At 46.2% G+C, this 21096-nt stretch overlaps 1 protein-coding gene across 6 annotated transcripts in view; it reads left to right on the top strand.

Moving 5' to 3' along the window:
* Positions 1 to 21096, top strand: part of SIDT1 (SID1 transmembrane family member 1) — a 47379-nt gene that overhangs the window by 14225 nt on the left and 12058 nt on the right. For 4 of the 6 annotated variants that reach the window (XR_008579619.1, XM_054845343.1, XM_054845334.1 and 1 more), the window contains exons 2-15: positions 3842 to 3963; positions 4938 to 5108; positions 5309 to 5354; positions 8222 to 8323; positions 9494 to 9577; positions 10219 to 10312; positions 11528 to 11599; positions 11978 to 12071; positions 13711 to 13754; positions 16203 to 16232; positions 18048 to 18119; positions 19733 to 19881; positions 20492 to 20565; positions 20968 to 21034. Coding sequence is in view for 5 of the 6 variants with exons in the window: in XM_054845343.1 (XP_054701318.1) it covers positions 3842 to 3963; positions 4938 to 5108; positions 5309 to 5354; positions 8222 to 8323; positions 9494 to 9577; positions 10219 to 10312; positions 11528 to 11599; positions 11978 to 12071; positions 13711 to 13754; positions 16203 to 16232; positions 18048 to 18119; positions 19733 to 19881; positions 20492 to 20565; positions 20968 to 21034 (1221 nt within the window). In the remaining variant the exon portion in view is untranslated. The remainder of the gene's footprint in view (positions 1 to 3841; positions 3964 to 4937; positions 5109 to 5308; positions 5355 to 8221; positions 8324 to 9493; positions 9578 to 10218; positions 10313 to 11527; positions 11600 to 11977; positions 12072 to 13710; positions 13755 to 16202; positions 16233 to 18047; positions 18120 to 19732; positions 19882 to 20491; positions 20566 to 20967; positions 21035 to 21096) is intronic. The other 2 variants (XM_054845353.1, XM_054845362.1) reach the window with 1 other exon arrangement.

Raw genomic sequence — 21096 nt, 5'->3', positions numbered from 1 at the left:
AGGGCAAGGATGGGATGCTTATGTCCTGTTAGGCATTGCGAATTATTATCTCCTGCAAGGACAGGAATTGTCATTTCAGATTGAATTCTTAATAGAGTTTCCCAAGGGAAACAGGCTGCAAGACTTGCCTGTCCTCTTTGAATTGATTTACAGGCCTGCCCTGTCTGGCAGTGAGCTAAGCCACACAGGCATTTGCTGCTCCCAGGTTCTGGGCTGCATCGGCAGGACACAATGTAGGAGTCAAAACTGGGATGTTGGCACAGCACAATTACAAATTCTTGCCCTCTGCTGGGATTTACAGTGTGTGAGGTGAAGTCCGGGTGTAAGTCTTTCAGCTGTTGCCCTGCTCCCCTTCTCCAGTCTGGTTTACTGGGGAGGGAAGTCAAGTTAATAGTGCTGCAGCATTTGCAGCATGGGTACATCTGTAAGCCAGCCTGATTCCAGCCATGGGCTCACAGCTGCTGTCCCCATGAGCAGCCTTGCTGGCTGGGTGATCTTGTTCACCCAAAGGCATGCTTGGGATTACATATCCATAAGGCTCCAGCCTCTATTGCTACGTACTCCCGAAGCAGGCAAGGACTGTTTTCTCTTCTTTCCATTGGGGTACAAGCTGTATGAAAAGGGTAGGCGGTGGTCATTCCTGATGCCCATGCAATATTCTGCTCATTTGTGAAGCAGGGCACGTTTCCCACATCTAATGCAGGGCTTCACAAGGTAGGCAAGGGTCTTGCAAATCTACCGTAGTGGTAAGGATGCAATGGTAGACCTCAATACCTTGCAAACTTCACTGGGGAGAAAATCCTTCCCTTTTTGGACAGGACTCAGGGCTCTGCTTTGCCTGGTGAACATTAAGAAAACACTTCCTTGCATCATATGTAGAAGTGTTCAGGGATGCGGTCTCGATGTGGTATTCCTCTCTCTTCATATTAAAGTCTAGGAATTCCACAAATTGGTCCAACAGACACTTAAGATCACATAAAATGTCTATTGAAGGTCTCTGACTATGAAATACTGATATTAAAAATAGTTCTTCAGCCTTGTGTTGGCAGTCATGTGCTTGTCTGCTTATGAAACAGTATTTGATTACATGGCCGTGGGTCCTCAAATAATACGCTATGGAATGCAGGTAGTGTGTATAAGCCAAAAGGCACAAGAAAATAGTGAAGCTGGAAAATACACTGTGCCACTGGAGATAAATGACTTGCTACATACGCACTGTAGTGCAATAGTGGGAAAAGCTGGGATTTCCAAGGGGCTTAAGATTAAATCATAGAATTATTCTTACTATATCTTAATAGATATCGAAAGCTTTACTACTTTATGACAGAAGGATACAGTGCTCTTGTGTTTTGCAGGATACCTCAGAGCAGGTGGGGTTTGGGGTTTTTTTTGGCTGACTTTTTCTAAACAGCTTATGAATTTCTGTTTGTGTTTTTCCTTTTGGAATCAATATTGAAAATACTTAGTTTGCTGAAACAGAAGAGCCAAGGTGGGAAGAAGCAGCATTCTCTCTTGTATACAACTTTTGCTTCTGTGTCCAAAGCCTGGGCAAACTATAAAAGCAGTACTTCTTTTTTTTCTTTTTTTTTTTTTAATACCACTCAGCATTAGCATATACTTCAAACATCCATTACATTTCCTAAATTGAGAATTTAGAAGAAGTAGAGATGCAACTTTCTAAGTCTTCCAATGAATACAAATGAATCATACTCATTTAAAGTAAACCTGACTACCCACAACATACGCGTAACCCATGTAGTTTCTGGATTCATGAAGTCAGTGCAGAAGAGAATTTCCCAATGTCCATCTTGCATTTATGAGTAGTTTAGGATCCGCAACCCCGTAGTACCATTTGCTGTGGAGCAAACTTGTGGAGGTAGGTTTGCTTTAACTGTTTTATGGGCAAAAAGCTGCTGGACAGGTAGCTGGAACATGTCCTTTCTGCAATGATGGTTTCCCCATGGATGGAGAACAGCTCCATGTGCTTGCAGGACTCTGGCTTGACCATCATGTGTTCATGCTCCTTAGATTTGTTCAGTTACAATGCTGCTTCATTTAGGTCCCCGTTCCTCGTCGCAGCGACTACAGCATACGCCTACAAACAAGCAGCAGTTTGTTCAGCCCAGTCCCTGTGTTTCCCAGTTACACCAACATGTGCTGGCTCGGCTCCCCCAGCCGAGCAGGGCAGCCACAGAGACTAAGGAAGTGGCAGAGTAACCTTCCAGTGCTGTCTGGTGGTGGCCTACTGTGTTGATACCCTTCAGGTGTTACCTGTGAGTCTTGCTTTGTGATGATGTTTTTCTTAATTTGGTTTTAGCACCCTACTGTGAAATTTACTTTGAAACAAAATTGCATATGTAGTTTTTGTGGTCAGAAGGAAAAGCTGGAAGGCATGCCAAAAGAGTACTGCAAAGGTTTAGAAACCAGAAGGCAATGAAAAAAGATTCCAGTGTTTACCCTTCTATCTCAAAGGAGTTTTAATTAAAGTATTTATGGGTTTTTTTTGTTGAAGACTTTATTTTTTAGAAATTGGTGGCTGTAGCCTCTGTATTATGGTGATGATGACAGGAAAGTTGATAATGATTATGGCTTTCAAAAAGGTGTTTTCTTCCAGTAAACTAAATTCCCAAGTGAACCTAGAATTGCTAAACAAGAATAAATAGGAAATTTTCTTTTAGACTTGCAACTGCAGATGCAAGACCTTTTTCTGAACCTGTTGTCCTCAGTGTAAGCATAAGCTGCCATCTCAGCTTCCCTTCTGCTACCTTGCTAACTCTCTATGTTTTTTCAGAAGGTGGTACCCCCCTTCTACCTTTACTCTTGGAGGGTATAAAGTTGAGATCTATGAAAAGTCTGATCTAGTGAGAGCGCATTCTAATCTTTCAAGATGTGGTGGGCTTAAAATTTGTATATCTTATCTACCTAATGTGTTTTCATCAATTAAAGACTTCTGATCAGGATGTACTGTCTCTTCTGATGAGTTATGCATTCTCATACCCTATTTTCTTGAGCAATGTTTGCAGCTCTGGAGAGGGAGCTGAAGAGATGTTCTTTTCAAATGGGAATGGCACCATTTCCATTTGGTGCAGACAAACTGCTCGCTTGCTTCTCAAAGCAAATCATAAACTGAGGGCCTTCTACCCCATAGCTGTCCTATGTCTGCAACCATGTGATGGCCAGATAACTTAAGGAGAAACTTCAGTTGCTGATGCAGCAAGCTGCATCAAAACCCTTACTCACAAACCAAAGCAGCCTTCCTTGGCAGGTTGAGGGCAGTCAGCAGTGTATTCCTGTTTTGTTAGGTGGGTTGCAGTCATCTCGGTATCATTTACAACAGAGCCAAGTGCTAGCTGCCAACCTGCTTTTTCATCCCTAACTATTAATGTCATCTTCAGTCATCTTTGACTTTCCTGGTAATGTTGTTTGAGTTGGGTACGTAAGGGTCCAAGCAAGAAAATTCTCAATTGTAGCCTTGGGTATATGTATTGTGTGTGTGCGCTTAATTTTATAACTGAAGTTATTTGGGTTGCTCCCAATTGGGTAAATGGAAGTTACTGAACTCTCTTTCTCTTAAGTCTGCTGCATTTGTCCACTGTGTCTTGTCTGACAGTTACCTCTGACCTGGGGATAGGGCTATGATTCTGGATTAGAGCAGCAGCAAGGAGGCACTTCTGTAAATGACCTCTGAATCTGAATAACCAGTCCAGGGATGAAACTGCTGATCTTCCTGTGGATAATGCCAGCATCTAGGTCAGAGTGAGGAAGGGGGACAGGCTTCTCCCACCTAGATTTGGAGCTGTCTTGTTCTTTCCCTTTGGCTAACACCTTTCTGTTCCCACAGGTAGATGCAGTGCGGGTGTACGTGAACAGCAGCTCTGAGAACCTCCAATATCCTGTCTTGTTTGTAGTTCGCCAACAGAAGGGAGTGCTGTCGTGGCAGGTTCCACTGATTTTTCGAGGCCTGTAAGTACTGGGGTCTCTTCCTTGTAACGTGCTGTTCTCCCAGCTGTATTCAGCGCTAGCCTTCCTCAAGTGCTAGATCTTGCTACTTGTGTAGACTGTGGGGCTTGGTTGCAAAGCATGCTTGCTCACTGCCAGCTGAATGTAGGAAGAGCTGCTCTTTTCTTAGTTTCTCAAATATGTACATGGAGTACCAGGAGGCTTGTCTGCTGGGGATCTGCCTGTCTCACTAGACAGTGAAACTGCTAAATGGCATTGTTGTCATTTCCACAGTCACTTACAATGCGTGCAAATAGTTCTTGGGCTGTGGTTTGGAGCAGGGTTTGAACAAGCTCTTGAAAGAGCACCCTAACTGCTGTTACAGTGCATTTGGGGAATAAGAGCTCTCCTCTGTTTTTCCCCTTAGGTACACCTAAGTTGAGTCTATTCTAGGTGGTGGTGGTTGCTTTGGGGATGTTCGCTTTGTGAAGGTGATGCTGCTGTGTAGTTTCAGCAACCTCAGAGCTTGTTAGACTGCAAGTACTGAGACTTTGCAGACACTCTAGTTCATCTGAGATGGGAAGCTTCATTCTGTGACTGAAATCCTGGCACCAGGCAGCAGATACCCTGCAGTGTTTTGCCTGATGCAGGGGATGGTTGCAGCAGCAGCTGTTCTGGGCTGTCAGTGCGCTCTCTGCCTCCAGCAAATGGCAGATGTGCTAGATCTGCAGATGGCAGAGGCAGCCTCGAGGGAGGTGAAATGCTGGGGATGGCCAATTCCTTTTGCAGATCACAAGAGGCAACAGAGGTGGAGTTTGAGCTCTGAATAAAAGACTGACTGGTCTCGGCCTTTCAGATTAGTATTTTAGTTATGCAAGCAGGGGAAAAATTATGTCATTCATAAAACTGCTGAACAACTTTTTAACTGCTATCTCTCTCTCTCTCTCTCTCCCTTTTCCATCCAACTTTACCTTCCCTCATTCCTCTGGCTGTTGTAGCTATCAGAGGACCTACAATTACCAAGAAGTGAGTCGGACCCTCTGTCCCTCTGAGCCAACCCCTGAGGCAGGACCCTCTGACCAGATTATATTTGTGGATGTTGCTTCCATGGCACCATTTAATATTGCGTATGAGCTGCTAGTCACCAGGCTTGAGAACTTCCAACTTGAGTAAGCTGGGATGTGAGAATACAAATGTAATCTCTTCGTGTATCTGTTATACAGGGATTTGATCCATCTGCCTACCATTCCCTTCTCAGGGGTGGGGGGGAATATTATTTTTCTTTTGCAGATTAAGCAAAATGAAGGTACTTATGTGTATTCCAACTCTGAAGGTTTTAGACTTCAACATGCTGGCATTTCTTTTCTAGGACCAACAAAGCCTTTAACTTCACTGCCAGCCCTTCTCAGCCCCAGGTAAGGAGGAGTCCTGTGTGGTGTTGCTTGTATGTCTTACCACATCCAAATAGTTGGTGTGATCCTTTGTTAGAGATGGCAAAAGCCTTATATGACTAGGTCATTTCCATCTTAGGGTGCAGGGAAACTTCTTCACTGTTGAATTTTCTGTGGATATAGTGAAGAGGTAGCAGTGCCTCAGCCCTTCTAGGGGCATGTTTGAGTCTTCTTGCAAAGCAATTAAATGAACCAAAACCCACGACCAGAGCAAATGAACAGTATCTGTAGTTCAGGAAATTCCAGAAATGTACAGAAGTCCAGAGGCCATTGGCCTGCGGCACTTCATGGGAAGTAAGATGGTGTGCACTAGTATCTTGTTCCAGCCAGTGCTGGTTCACTTTCCCTAGCGTGACTAGCCACGATGCAGTCTTTACTGGAGAAAAATAAATGTGTAAATAAATAAGCTGTAAAGGTACAACAGAACTCAGACTGCTATTCCTTGCTCAGGGCAACAAGTCAAGTTGCAAGATGATAAATGAAATGCCTGATAAGTCTGATTGTTAGTTCAGAAGAGAGCACACGTGTATAGCACATCCAGCTGAGCAGCCTTGTTTAGAGCCCTGCAGATTCTACAAGTCCTCTCTTGGAATGAAAATGCTGTTGGCAGTAACTATAGTGATACAGGAGCTCACAGAGCTGGGAAAGTGTGTAATTTACCCAGGCTGTCTGGTACTCCATTTTTGTTGTTGCTATCTCTGTTAGTAATGCCACTTAATTTTGGATTTCCCATTACCAGGCATCCCAGCTAATCTTTTTTGCTGTCAAATGTCTTAAGTTTGTTTGTAGATACATGCAGTATTTTATACTATAGAAGGATAGGGAATGGTGGTGGCTCTTTATAAGCCCTCATGACTTACAATCTTGTAATTTGAATGCAGAGCATTTAGCATCTGGCCTGGAATTAACTTTGTGACTTTGGTCTGTTATTTGTCATGATTTTATAATATGAGATTGGTGACTTTTCATTATAGGCCAGATGTAGAGAGTAGAAGGTGAGGGCTTCTTAATTGATATAATGCTGTGATTTTTGTAAATCAAAGTATTAAGTCATCTGTGGGGGGAAGAAAAAAAAAAGGTGACTCAAAATTTAGATGAGTGTTGGAATAGCTCTAAGACTGGAAAAAGACAAGCGTAACAACTGATGGAGTTGTTGTCTGGAACCCAGCTCATGCCTGAGGGCAAAAGGAGAAGTTAGATATGCTGGTATACATCAGGATTGTTGCCTGGATATGTTTATACCACTTACTGTCTGTGTGGGAGAGAACTGTAGGTCTTAATGCCCCTTATCTTAATTCTGTACTCTAGTATAAGTGTGGCTTAAAAAGAAAATGATAGAATGGTCCTCATGGGTGACTTCCTAAAGCTTTCCAAGGGAAACCAGGGAGCTCAGATCGCCAGCGTCCTTGCTTGGCGGAGATAAAACGTGCTCTGCCGAAGAAATCGGCCTGGTGAGTTTTCAGTTTGTAAGGACTCGTGGTTGGAGCCAGTGCTTCCTCAGCAGTGAAGGGACCCTGCTTGGAGGGGGATGGTGGGAATAAATGCTTTAGTAGAAATGGGCAAATTTGGAAAAAGCCTAGGTGATTTCTTACTTATTCCTGCCTTTCCAGGTGAGGCCCCAGCTTCCTGGGAAGGGGATGGGGGAAGGAAATCAGAAATGGCTGGCCCTTGCTCAGCACTAAGGTTTATGTGACGTAAAGGGAGCTCACCAGTTGGGAATGTCTCAGGTTATGGTTTTGGAGCAGGAGCTTCAGTAGGTTCCCTCCCCATGGGCTATGCTTGCTCCAAGGTGGCAGCAGTGCTGCCAGGTGACCATAAGGAAGGGGGGAAGGTGGCTGGTGGCTATCCTCAGCCTTGTGTTGCCTCTGAGGTGAAGTGAGGTGCCTGTCAGCCCCTCCTAGTAGCTCTGACTGTGAACCTGAGCTCCCAGTGTCTGGGCTCCAAGCAGGGTGATGGGAGCCCTTGCAACAAGCCTCCTTGCTGGGGTGGGCACAGAAACCCTACTTCTCCAGCAGCTGGCCAGTGTAGTACATCATACTTCTGCTGGAAAAATATGCAAATAATGATGTTGCTTAGGAAATCTTTTGCCCAAATCTGAAAAGGCCCTTGCTGGGACAGGGAAGGGCATCTCCTGACCCTACAGACTGTCCTGTGGGCCTGCTCAAAGCATGGAAGCACCAGAAACACTGTTCCCTGCCCCCCAGAGCAAAGTAGGAATATTAGCAGATGTTAGTCTCTCCCAGTTTTTTTCAGAGCTACAGCTGAATTATTTTCAAAGCTGAAGTGAGAAGAGAAACCCCCATTACCCCTTGCCCTCAAAACAAAATAAAACCAAAACACTTAAATGCTACAATGAAACTCTTGACAGAGTTCAACCATTTGACCTAATACTTTCCATAGCCTGTCTTTGAGGCAACCCATTTGAGATAAACTCCATGATATATTCCATATATAAAGTACAGCCAGCAGTGTGGAGAAACATCTGGAAACTGCTCATAGCAACATAAAATGGAGTAGGCTATAAAACGAAGTCATTTCCGCTTGATCAAGCGGAAAAAAGCTTAAGGGGAGCAGAAGCTATGCTGTACCTTGCATGTTGCAGATGCCCGTGTCTAACAGTGTGTTGTGCAAGGGAAGAGTTCTCTGTACGTATTTAATCCGCTCTTCTGTAGCGTAAGGTCCTAGTATTTGAAATCTGAATTTTTGTGAAAGCTTTCCACATCCAACTCCAAAGCCCTGCTTGGGCTGTGCAGGTACCTTAGGGAGGCTCTGAAGCTACTGGCAGGGATGATTTCTAGAGCATAACTCTCAGTACTCTGCTTTCTCCTCAGTATTTTCTGTACAAGTTTCCTCAGGATGTCGATTCGGTCATTATTAAAGTGGCGTCTGATGTAGTCTACCCGTGCTCGGTTGTCTCCGTCCAGGATATTGTGGTAAGTCAGAGCAGAGAAGGGTAAAGGAGGTGCCTGCTGGACCTCTGTGTCCTGCTATGAGGGGTTCTGTGCCCCAACAGAGAGACAAGCCCCAAGAAGGGCTTCACCCCAGTGTGGTGGTGGAGAAGGGAGCCCCTAAAAGAGGAATGAAAATCCTGTGGGAAGGACGCAGAGACAAGAGATGCTGAGTTCAAGCAGCTTGTACAGGGATTTTTATTGCAAATAAATGAACGAGCTGTTACTCTCCAGCCTGTCTATAGGGCATTCGTTATGCTCCTCTCATGAGGTTTAACACTCTACTGCCTTGTGACATGGGTCTGTCTCTCTGCGGAGTGATGTTGGATGGAATGCTGGTGGCCGAGGGACGGGACAGTGCTGTTCCCTTGACTCTCCCCTGGCTCAAGGCAACATGGGGAGCTTCTAATTTCCAGCCATGAGGTCTCTCCTCCTTTATAATTTGATTTCTCTTTCCACAATTACTCATCCCTTTTCCTGGAAAGGGGAGAACAGCTGTTCCCTTCCGTTAAGGTTGGCTGTTGCTTACAGCTGGGAAATAGCCCCACATTTCTCTTCCTTTCCCACCTCCCTAAATGATGGAGGGACCTGCAGTGTGGGAGTAGCAAGATGGTGACAGAGGTGCAAGATGCCTTGGCTGCTGGCTCTGAAGTCCTGGCAGTTGCCTTTAATACCTGGGGTGAGGAGAGAAATGGGTAACATCAACTCCTGTCCACATCTGTGTGTTTGAATGGTAGAAAGGCAGGAGAGGAGACTGTGACAGGTGATTTTCAACCTAAAAGGTTTTAGAATAGTGGGAAAGAGTAAAATGAGGGCAAGCACTTGGCATATAGTACAGACTGCAAAGTGTGTGATACAACCAGTGTATGGCTGAGTGTATGCACTGCCCTGTGGGAATTGTGGAGTGATCAGTCTGGCTGAATCCTCTTCTGGGATTAAACTGCAGCCCTCTTGTGAGAATGTCAAGATCAGTGAGTGCAGGCCACAACTCAGAAGTTAGAAAAGCTGCTCTGAAGACATGAGTTGTTCTGTTCCCTTTGTCACCCCATGCAGGGCCTTTCTCTGCTGTTCTGCTCTGTCTGTTCTCCTCCTGGTTCCCTGCAAAATTAGTTCAGATTTTGTCCCTGGTTTAACCCTTAGTTATGTCTGTTTTAGTGCCCAGTGTATGACCTGGACCATAATGTGGAGTTCAACGGTGTTTACCAGTCTATGACAAAGCAGGCAGCTATAACAGTGCAGGTGAGATGCTGTTGTGGTTTGTTTTGGGGGGTTTTTTTTGTTTGTTTGTTTTTTCATCCCAGTGTTGTTGGTTTTTTCTTTTTCAGTGGCTTGTCCTGTGCATCTCTAGTTCTATTTTTTGATTCTGGTATAGCTGTGATCCTTTTGTTTTTATTAGATCAGCTGATATCAGTAGGGGAAGTTACCTTTTACTACAAAACCTTGTTTACATTTGCTTAGATGGTTGTGTTATGTCTTAGGTACTGAGGCTGGAGATTAGAGTGGCTGCAGCCAGGTGTCTTCTGTTCAAACCTTGGTTTTTCTACCACCAAGTGGTGGTAGCAGGGCCTTATAATGAGTAAAGCTTAGGTAGATGGCTTGCACTAATTAAAATAAATAAATGCATTAGCATTGGTTTGCTTGTACTGGGGCACTGCTGTACTGTATACTGATGAACTCAGTCAGCTTATTGTCAGCAGGGATGAGGGGAGCATTCCCAGAAGCCAAGCTCTGTTCAGAACAGGCAGGCCTCTGTGAGGCTGGTGCCTGTGTAGCAACTAAAACCTGATCTCTGGTCCTGTGGAGGTAATCACCTCTGCTTTGCATTGGAGGGAGAGGCTACTTCACTTGTCATGGATTCTGTCTTCTGTCGTCCCATGCAGAGAAAGGACTTCCCAGGTGAGCAGTTCTTTGTTGTGTTCGTCATCAAGCCAGAGGATTATGCCTGTGGGGGTTCTGTGCCTTCCTCCATTCACGGTAAGTTGCGCTGGGAGGCAGATTTGATTGCTGCATCCATGTGGTGGAACAGCAGGAGTCCTTGGGGATATTCCTGTGGGATGACACAGGATGGGTCATATAGCTCTATCTCATCTAGGTAGCTGTGAGGAAGAGTGAAGTATAAACTTAATATTGTTGGGTAGGTTAAAAATCTTGATCAACCCTGGAAGTGGCTGGGTAGTACAGCACCTGGCTCACTGGGTTTATGTGCTCTTCTGAGGGAGTCACTTGGTGTCCTGGGAGATACTTGAGACACCCAAGAAGTGCTACTTACGGCTTCCCCCCCACACACACACTGTATTATCCTCCTGCCTGCATGGAGGCCTAGATGGCAATTCCTGCAGAGAGCACCTTCTCCAGCTGTTATCCTGGCATCTATGACAGCCTCCCCACTTGGAGGGACCAGGAAAAACTAGTAATTTTGGGGGGAATAATCTTGAGATACTTGTTCCAGTACCTTTTCCAGCCAGAAAACACTTTGTCCTCCTCCTGGGCAGTGGTGTAAAAGCAAAGCCTCCACCACTCATGTGGTGGGTGAAACTCGAGTGGGGGTGCAGCTGTCCCCATGACAAGCTGAAGCCCATTTCAGATCAGGGACGTTCCTGTCCTCAAAGCTGGATGGCTTCCTCTGTATAGGAGAAGCAAGACTGCAACCAAGAGATATGGTGGGCTCCCCCAATTCCCACGCTAAAAAAGAATCGTTACCTTCTAGGTGTCTTTCTCTCATCTTAAAGCTGTCAGCAGAGCTGTACTGGCAGGATGTGCTAAGCCCTGGTAAAACATAACAAGACTATAGATTGGCATCCTGCACAGAAGTGTTTTGCCAGCAGAGTTTTGGCCAAAGGCAAAGATGGTGTCCCAGTATTTGTAGTGACAGAAACTGCCCTTTGGGGAGTAAATGGACAGGAGATGAGTTGCCTATAGGGTTCAGGCATCCAGGTGTGAGCAATGTATGAAAAAGTCAAGCAGGGGTTTCTAGTCTGAAAAACAGGCTGTGGATAGAGGGGAGGTGGGGGAAACATATGGAAAAGGCTGTACACTGACAAATGGGAAAAGTTCAGAGCAAAACCACACACAGATTTTGGTGAAAAGCCAGACTCTGGTGTTTTCGCAAGTGCAGAGAACTGAGATAAGGGCCAGAGTTCACTACTGTTCGATTGTTTTTACATTTGCTGTATGCTTTGCATCTCACAGGGAACGTCAACCGTACCTGGAACCTGCAGCGGACGAAGAACCTTCAAGTGATGATTGTGCCCTCTATTAAAAGTCAGTGTCTTTGTGCAGAGCAATGCAGCTTTATGAGCGGACTTGGCAGTTCGGCATAGGAGGGTATGGCTGGGCTGGCAGCCCTCTGATGGAATGGTGCAGACAGCACCAGCAGAGGAGTCAAAACCATTGCAGCTCTAGTCCCTTCCAGGAGGCGTTGTGTGGTACAGGGGGGTTGCACAGGCACACCATCTAGCACTGGGGTGAAGAAATGGGGGGAGACCTTGCAACAGGTTCTGGCAATTCCCCTTGAAGAAAGGAGATGAGTCTTGAAGGACTGTTTGGGGCTGGGCACTGTCACCAGGTGGTATTGGGAAGAGCAGGACAGGAGTGCTGGCTGCTGCTCTGTGAGCTGACTGATGCCTTCTCTTTCCTCAGAATCCGTTTATGTCCAGGCCATGTTCTTCAGCTTCCTGAGCTTCCTCTCCTTTTACCTGGGCTCAGTGGTAGTTGCTTTTGTGCACTATATCAGGTGAGTTAAGGGTTTTTACAAGAACAGCCTTTCTGTTTCTCTTCTTCCTCAGAGATGCCTCACACTGCAGTGAATTCATGGCAAGTGAGGTGGTAAACATCTGAATGGAGCAGCCAAACAAGTCCATGACCACTCAGTGGGCTCCTACTGATCATCAGCCAGAAAACTTTTCTTCCTCTGCTGTGGGGATCATGGCAATGATGAAAACCAAAGGCTTTGCCCTCTAGTTTTTGTAGTGACCCTACCCCAGGTTTTCTTATATGAGGACATAGGGTGGCAGGTGGGAATTGTGATGGGGCCAGTCTGGGATATGGGATACCACAGCATTAGTGAAAACAAAGTATTTCCCAGAGTGCTAGACTGAGTACTGCAAAAAGTGGCAGTGACTGAAACAGGGCTTTGGAGTCCTGAGAACGATGGTTTCCTTCCTGACCTGCCTCCCCTGCCCCAGACCTTGATGCCTTGGCTTGCATTGAAGTTGGGCACAGCTACCATGACAAGTTGCTCTTGGGGGGGGATGGGGGGGTCAAAAGAGTCAAAACTCTTCCCAGTTGCCCCAGGGTCCCCTGTTGCTCACTGGAGGTGATCTTGAAGTCTTCTTGAGTGAGACCAGGACTGGAGAGGCAGGAAGGGGACAGCAGCCTAAAAGGGAGGAAAGATTTGCTCCTGTAGGGTGGATAACTGCTGCACAGGATGAGAGCCTTGGTGGGCAGTGGGCAGGTGCTCTTAAGGTGCTGGGGTTGGTGGCATTTGTTGGGATCCATCACTGCTGCCTGTGTAGGCAGTGACAATGGTTAAGCGATTCCTTTGTCCAAACCATGTAGGTTTGAGAATAGGGAGGCCCCTTCAACACCCTTTCCTGCCCTATTGGGCAAAGGTTGGTATGAGAAGAGCCATATAAAGCATTCAGCAAATAGCCCACTAGTTTTGTGGGAACCACACTTACCAGCCAGCTCCTCAGGCTGAATGCAGCAGAGTTTTCAGCTGCTTCAGAAGAAGGGATCTTAAAAGTTTGGTGCTCTGAAACAAAACAGTTTTAAGATGGGAGCATGGCTTAACTTTGAGACACATCAATGAAACATTTAATTTGAACAATTGAATGAAATTACTTAAGTGTGTGTTCTTTGCTGTTGTTTTTTCTTTGTGAGCATATGTTGTGGTTTTTTTTTCTTACCCTCCCTAGCTTGGCATCTGCATTGAGGAGGTGATATTGCCTTCTTAAGCACCATGCTGATGTATGCTTCTAGCTCTTGCTGCCTTTTCAGTAGATTCTTAGGTGCTTGGTCCCCTGAGCAGGGGAGTTTGGTTTGGGTAGGTGATCTGAGAGTCTCTCCCAGCGTGCAGTGCAGGATGGCATGGTCGTGTAACTGGTTGCCCTGCCTCTGGTGGATAATTGAGGGAGTAAAAAAAAAACCAAACCTCTGTTGCTTTGGAAATCTGAGAGGTGGATAGCAAGCAGTCATGGCTGAGCCATGCCTAGTCCAAACAGTGTTTTGTTTTTCTTTCTTTCCATAGGGTTTCTGTTTGCTTGGTTTTTAGAGCTTGCACCATGTTTACCTGTTGGTGTCCTAGATAATCCTGCTATGCTTGGCAGGTGGAGTTTGTTGGCTATCTCATGAGTGCTGCTGTTCTTTTTCAGGGTTCGGAGGAAGGCTTTGGCTGGGAGACTGAGTCCTGAGGATGGTAAGGTCTCTTTTCTGTTGTGTGACAGCTTTAAGTGAACAGCACGGGTCCCAGGCCAGGCAAGGGACAGACTGTCAGTGAAGTACCTTCTGTCCCTTCAAGCCTCCTTTCCTGTACGTGTACCACATAGTCTCTGGTGCTGATGAAAGATGTTAGAGCTTCCTCTCTGCCCTCACAAGAGAGAGCATTTAAAGCAGGCTCCCCTGAACCTGGTCCTGACCCCTGCCCCGAGGACCTGGCTTTGAGGAGTGAAGGAAGGGCAAGCCTTGACTAGACCTGGCTACAGGCTAACGTTACTGCTGCCAGGTCTGTTCATTTCTAAATAAGGCACCTTAAGGATAAGAGCTGACAAACTCAAAGATTTCTTCTGTCTGGTTTAAGCATGAGGTCTCCAATTTTTTAATTTAATTTAAATTTTAATTTGTTTTTAAGTGGGAGTTGCAGACAACCAAGTGAATGAATGACTAATACAGTTAGGTAGTGATGTTGGTGTTATTTGCTTTGGTATTAGATTCAGTTGACTTCATGCTCCACCCACATTTCAACATACTGCAGATTTCTGCTTTATAAAAACAGCTGCATCTAAGAGGCTACCAGTGAAAGATGGAAATTTTTGTCATGTGGATGGGGGGGCACTGGGAGTTTCTGCTTTCTGGAGAAGTGTGTGGGGCTGGCCATTTCATTTTGATTAAATATTTAGTGCCTGCAAAGTAGTGCAAAGGATTGGTCTGAGAATAAAGGCATCGTCATTTGTACTTCTCTCCTGGGGAGAGGGAGGACGTTCTGTTTTGGCAGCATTGAAAGGTTCTTGGTGTGTTGCTTTTTTAATCCCCAGCTTCTTCAGTCTCTCCAGTCTGCTACGTACCATGAGATAAGCATACTAGTTTAACTGAGCTATGCTTAAAGGATCAGCAGTGGAACTTCACTTTGACCTAGCCTTACTTGGATTAATATTTCTGCCAAGGACCTGGGGGCATTCGGCTTCTCAGGAGTGGCTTCTTCAGCCACTGAGATACACGTAGACATGCCTGTGTGTGGAACGTGTGTGAAAGGGTTTTCTTCACAACCAAATGTCAACCAACAGCAGGTCTTAGGGCACTGGAGAAATGGGAAGGGTCTGTGTGTGTGTGTGTGTGTGTGTGGGGGGGGGGTAGTTTGAGGAAGCTGAAGGGACCTGTCTGAGGCCCTGGAAGAGCTCCAGGGTGGTGACAAAGGGTCACTAAGGCAAGGAGGCACAGTCTCAGCTGAGTGAGACCAGAAGCCCCAGGGAGTGCTGCTAGTGCTGCAGCTGAGGTTTCAAGTGCTGAAGGCAGCTTAGAAGCTGCTTTCCAAGCTGCCCTGGCAAGAGGTGGAAGTTAAATTCTGGTGCTTGGGAAGTTCCTGAAGAAGATGCAGAGCACAGATGGTGTGCTTAGCGTGGACCTGGAGGGTAGAGAATGGGGTTCCTAGGCAGGGGGGGATTGTTGAACAGAGTATCTTTGTGAAAGGACAAAGGAGCGCAGTTCCTTCAGAGTTTACAGATTTCCTCTCAGAGGCACCTGCTCCTCCTGTGATCTGTCGTCTCCTTTGTACTCTATGCCACCTTCAGAGAGTCCTTTTCTCTGAGGAAGAACCACGTCCTACCTTCATGCTGTTTTTTTCTCCAGGGTATGTGTGTCTGACTGATGCCTATAAAATGGTAACTAGCATCTTCCCTGTCATAGAATTATAGAATAGTTCGGGTTGGAAAGGACCTTAAAAGATCATCTAGTCCAACCCCCCTGCCATGGGCAGGCACATCTTCAACTAGATCAGGTTGCTTAGAGCCCTGTCCAACCTGACCTTAAACGTTTCCAGGATGGGGCATCTACCATCTCTCTGGGCAGCCTGTTCCAGTGTCTCACCACCCTCATTGTAAAATATTTCTTCCTTATATGTAGTCTGAATCTACCTTCTTTTAGTTTAAAACCATTAGCCCTTGTCCTATTGCAGCAGGTGCTACTAAAAAGTCTGTCCCCATCTTTCTTATAAGCCCCCTTTAAGTATTGTAGAGCTGCAATAAGGTCTTATTGGAGCCTTCTCTTCTTCAGGCTGGACAACCCCAACTCTCTCAGCTTTTCTTCATAGGAGAGGTGTTCCATCTGTCCTCTAGATCACCCAGGGCATACTAGCTTTCTCTCAGTTTTTTTTTCTCCTCTTCCCACCCATTAGAATTTCTCTTCCTCCAAAGTACCCCTGGGTCTTGCCTTCTCCATTACTCACCTTTCCTTTCCTGTCCCCACAAAGAAAGTGTGGATGGAGGTGCTGAGCAATCTGTCTCTGCCCATTGTCTTTAAATATCCTACAACTCCATGGGGCCCTTTGCTCCTGTCACCCATCTTATACCTGACTTCTGTGTTTAACGCTTTTTTTGGTTTGTTTGTTTCCTGTGGAACACTTCCCATTCCACATAATCGCTATCTGGTGGAGGCGATAGATGGAGGAACCACACCTACTGCAGTACGTTTACTTTGCTGACTCACTCGCACACTGGGAAGTGGGACTGAAAGTAATGGGTGAGCTGGGTCTGGTGCAGCTGTTAAAGACAGGGCAGAGTGCCTCTTCTCCCCGGCCTCCCTGCTTTGGTCAGATTTAAATCTTCCCTTGGTTACTTGGAAGAGAACGTTGACAAGTCACTTGAGAGCATAAAGCCTGGCCTAAAATAGGGAGGTAATGTCCCTGTGGGACAGGACTGATGGGAGAAGGAAGTGTGCATGTGCCTTGGTGCCATCAACATGGGGAAATGCTTCTTTTGCCCTCTTCCCTGTGATCTGGATTTCCAAATGACTTTAAAGCAATAGGAAAACTGCCACAAGAGAAGGAGGGTTGCACAGCAGCTGAAGAGTAGAAGGTGTATCTTGCTCCTGCAGCAACCTACAAAAACATCCTGCTAATCCCAGCTCAGGGCTGAAGCAGTGTCATGTGAGGGGCTGCAGTGTGCCAGAGCTTTCCCTCTGGTGCTCAGCCCATGCCATGTTGTCCACTTCAGACGTTCCTCCAAGCTGTTCGTTGCCTTGTCAGAGGGATGAGACAGGAGGGTAGAGAAGCTGAAATGGAGACCAGGTCTTAACCCACAGCCCAACAAGCACAGTGAATGTATCAAAGGAAAGCAGTAATTTGGACTTGAAACATCAAATGTCTCTGCTGTATGGGTGCTCCCCTGCCTAGGAATCAGGCTCAGGCAGGGAAAAGTTTGGGGGCTCTTTACATATATGACTAATGGAAATGGTATAAAAACCTCCACAATGTGTTACAGAAGTGTCCGGAATTGCTAGCTGGAAAGGGGAGTCTGCCTGTGCCTGTCAGTTTGGGACAGATCAGGTACTGGGAAGCCAGGCCATTGCCAGGCTGCAGTTAGGTTGGTTGACTTTAAATACTATCCCATGTCCTGTGTCCCTTTGCTGCTGACTGGCCACGTGATGTTGTTATGAGGATGAAGCTTTAAAAGCAGCTGGACCTGTGTTGTGGTTTGCCACCACTGGAAGATGTGGTCCTGCTCCACCTGCTCTTGCTCCCTCCCTTTTGGGGACATGGGTGTCTGACCCCTTTGTGAAGGGGTTCAGCTGGCTGTGTTTCCTGATGTGTTTGTCTGCTGTAAGTTCAGCAGCTGAGCCCAACCAAAAGGGATCAAACAAGTACCAGGCAAAAAAAGAGAATGTGAAGCCAGGTGCGGAAGGTCCCAGGGCAACCCAACTGGGAGGTGCAGCCCTCTTTGCTTCAAATGTGTGGGTGGGAGACTGGGACTTCCCAGCCCTCAAAGGCTTGCCACCCTTGTCATCAGCTCAAGATTGTGACCACTTTTTTGCATAGGGCACTTTTGCTTTCTCCTTGCTTGGTTAAAACTACGTAGCAGCTGTCTTGCCAAAGACTCTTCCAGGGATAACTGGAGGTAGCAGTATTTCAGTAGATCAATGTGTGAGGAGGGGAAGGAGAAGAATTAGAAATTCATAAGGGTTCTCTGAATATCGTGAGATTTGCTCTAGAATTTGCCGAGTCTTGCAGCCCCATAGCGTGATCCCTACATGGTGCTGGAGGGACCCTCATGCTTTTCTGAGTCAAACTGGCAGCCTGTGTGGGGAGATTGGAGGGTTTGCTTCACATTGCAAAGCAAGGGTTTCCCTTTTGCACAGTATGCTCTAGAGGATGACTGCCATCTGTTTGAAGAAATGCTGCTTTTCCCAAGCCCCTCCAGCTCTTCAAGCTGTTTGTTTTCACCTCAGATGTGTTTTGAAGCACTGACATGAAACTAACTGTCCCTTTTGGGTTCCATCGCAGGATCTGGGATTATGACATCTTCGCATCCCATCACAGCCAGCACCCCTGAAGGAAGCAGCTATGGTGCTATTGGTACAGTATCTTCCAGAACTGGGGGCACATGGAGGATTTTACCTGAGGCAGGGGAAGGCACTTTAAGATGCTTTAAAGCCTGAAGGAAATAAAAAAAAAAAAAAAAAATTGAAAAAAAAATAAAAATTGCAGCTTGGGACGTTCAGGTTGCACTTTAGGGCAAAACATCTACATCAAAAGGATGGCAAATCTCTGGAAGAGGTGCCCAGAGAGACTCTGTCATTGGGAATGTTCATCTCAGCTAGACAAAGCCACATTCACCTGGTAAGTGTTGGTAACAATGCTGCTCCAGGCAGGAAGTTGACTAGAGACTGACAAAGGTCCCTTCCAACCAAGCTTCTAGGAGGCTCTTATTTGCTCATCAGGTCTGCCATTAGACCAAAGCATGCCTTTCACTAGAAAGGCAAGACAGAATCAGAGCTTTTCACAGTACAGAGGTTTCATTAGGGGAGAAATAATGTCATGCTGTAAACAGGTGAACCATGCCCTGGCAGCAGAGGAGGAAAAAATCCAAACCTCCCAAGGGTCCTGCTAATCTGAGATGATGGGAAATGCCTTCCTTTGTCAGAATATTTCTTAGTCTCCTTACAACAGTTTTTCCCCCTGTGAAGGGATTGGTATTGAATAGCTCAGTGTTGTGGACTTTTGGGCATAATCCTTGAATTTGACAGCTTGAGGACCCAGGTTGCAGGGTGAGGTGGTGCAGGTCCAGAGCAGTGTGAGGCAGCTGCTCAAATGAGAGAGAGCAGGGCTGTGTAATTTTTGGTCCCAGCTCAGGATGTGTTGACTCACTGTGGTGTAACAACAGCCCTGATGCTCCAGATGTTGCCCAGTTGTTGGACTGTGAAGGTGTAATATTTCTGAACGCCTGACAAGAAACACAGACCTGATATTTCATGAGATTTTGGAAAAATTCAGGAGGATTTAAGTCCTGGAATAGAGTTGAGGGCTTCAGCACCACCCTACCCCCAATTCTCAAGGAAATGCCTTAAAAGCATTTGAGAAATGAGAAAGAAACTTGTCCTGCTCATGCTGGTATGGGCAGTGGGCTGGCTGGGAGCTCGGCCAGCCTGTGGGAAGTGCAGGCAGGTCCTGCTGACCTGCAGGTGACCAATACTGTGCATGCAATGCGAGCAAAGCTGATGCTCTGCCTGCTTCGAAAAATTTACTTTCTCCCTCTTTGTCTTTTGTTCTACAATATTTTTAGAAAAGCTTATATATAAAGCTTATACATAATCTGGAGATTAGCTAGGTCAGCCTGTTTCTGACCCCTGAACGGTCAGTCTGATGCTTTCAGTAGAGCTTTCTGGCTTGTCTCAGGCTTCCAGATTTCAGAGGCCAGGCTAGTAAAGAGTAGAAAATGTTAGAGATTAAATGTAGTAGAATAAAAGCAGGGGAAAAAAACCAAAATGCTGCAGAGGGGTCCTTGAAAGTGCTTTTAGCTGATATCTGAGACTTTTAGGAAGGTTTGTGTTCATGGAAAAACTTGTTCCCTGAAATGGCCATATCAACTTGTCCCAGCAGACTGTGGCTGATATCTGGGACAGCTTGCTTGTTGCACAGAAGGATTTAGCCTTTGCCCTGCCTGTTTCCTTCTCCCTGCTCTGCTCCAGATGAGTCAAGCTCCAGTGGTGGACGTCAGTTGTCTTCCCCTGAGCGCGGGCTGCCAGCTGGTTCTGACACAGACAGCTCTGTGGAGGAGGAGAGCGACTTCGACACCATGCCAGAAATTGAAAGTGATAAGAATGTCATCCGCACTAAGGTACAGCTGTGATGCTGGGCCATGGACACATCTGGACCAGGACCAGCACTAGTCACTTGCCAGGGTTTTTAAGTTTCCACTTCCCTTCTAGGTGGATTTAATCTAACAAAGCTGAATGTGCTTCTTCATGCTTTTTCAGAGTCTGGAAAGTTTTCCTACTGTGTTAAGTGTGCTGCTGAAATGAGTGATTTAATATGGAAAATCAGAAAGTATTAGGGACTTTCGAGAAAGGAGGAAGAAGTCCAGACTGTCCCAGGAAGTTCAAGGAGGTGGGACAGCACAGGGAGAAAATAATGTGCAACAGTAGGTAGTACATGTAGTGTGACTGCCATGGATGTACAGAGGGGCATTAAGCTAGCAGCTATCAAACTGCTTCCTTTTGTCACCCTGCACTGCTTTGTGTGGTCAGAGCCATTCCTGAAGGTCAGAGGGTTTTGCAGAACTCATTCCCCACAGAATCAAGGGACACAATGAGCAAGCTGTGTATAAAAAAAAAAAGGGCACCAAGCTGCATATTGTTCAAATACATCAAGATCTTCTACTGTCTTCTGTAGTCTTCATTAGTTCTTTTCTGTTTTCTTCCCTCTTTCCCCACCCACTGATGTTTTAGGTGTTCCTCTATCTATCAGACTTGTCCAGGAAGGACCGAAGGATTGTCAGCAAAAAATACAAAATCTATTTCTGGTAAGGAAAAGGCAAACTGGTAAGGTCCCAGTCTCTGGATTCAGCTTCTGGTTGTGGAGTCTGTCTGCATGCCCTTCTTCTGAACGACACTTTAAAGTGTGGTAACAACTGGTGTGCTGGAACATACAGAGGAAGGGGAGAAATTGACACTCAAACACATGAGTTTGTGGTCAACATCCTGACTTTTCTTGTGCTCTTAGCATTTGCCTCCTGTTTGCATTAGCACGTTTTCTGCTTCAGGAGATCATAACCAGAGGTATAGAGCTCTGGCTGGGAGAATTGGGTCTGTGTCCTTAGGCACCGAGGCATACACATACCTCCACAAACACTGTGGGGCTCTGTCCTGGGTGTGCACCAATTGTTTTGGTGTGTGTAACTGCTGCTACTGTCTCCTCTCTGCAGGAACATCATCACCATTGCAGTGTTTTATGCCCTGCCGGTCATCCAGCTCGTCATCACTTACCAGACGGTGCGTTGGGTTCTGTGTGGCTGTCCCCTCTGCTTGGGTACTCTTGCCTTTAAACCCGCTCT

This window comes from Grus americana, chromosome 1, assembly GCF_028858705.1.
Source record: "Grus americana isolate bGruAme1 chromosome 1, bGruAme1.mat, whole genome shotgun sequence".
Taxonomy (NCBI): domain Eukaryota; kingdom Metazoa; phylum Chordata; class Aves; order Gruiformes; family Gruidae; genus Grus; species Grus americana.
This window is presented reverse-complemented; position numbering and strand designations above follow the sequence as displayed.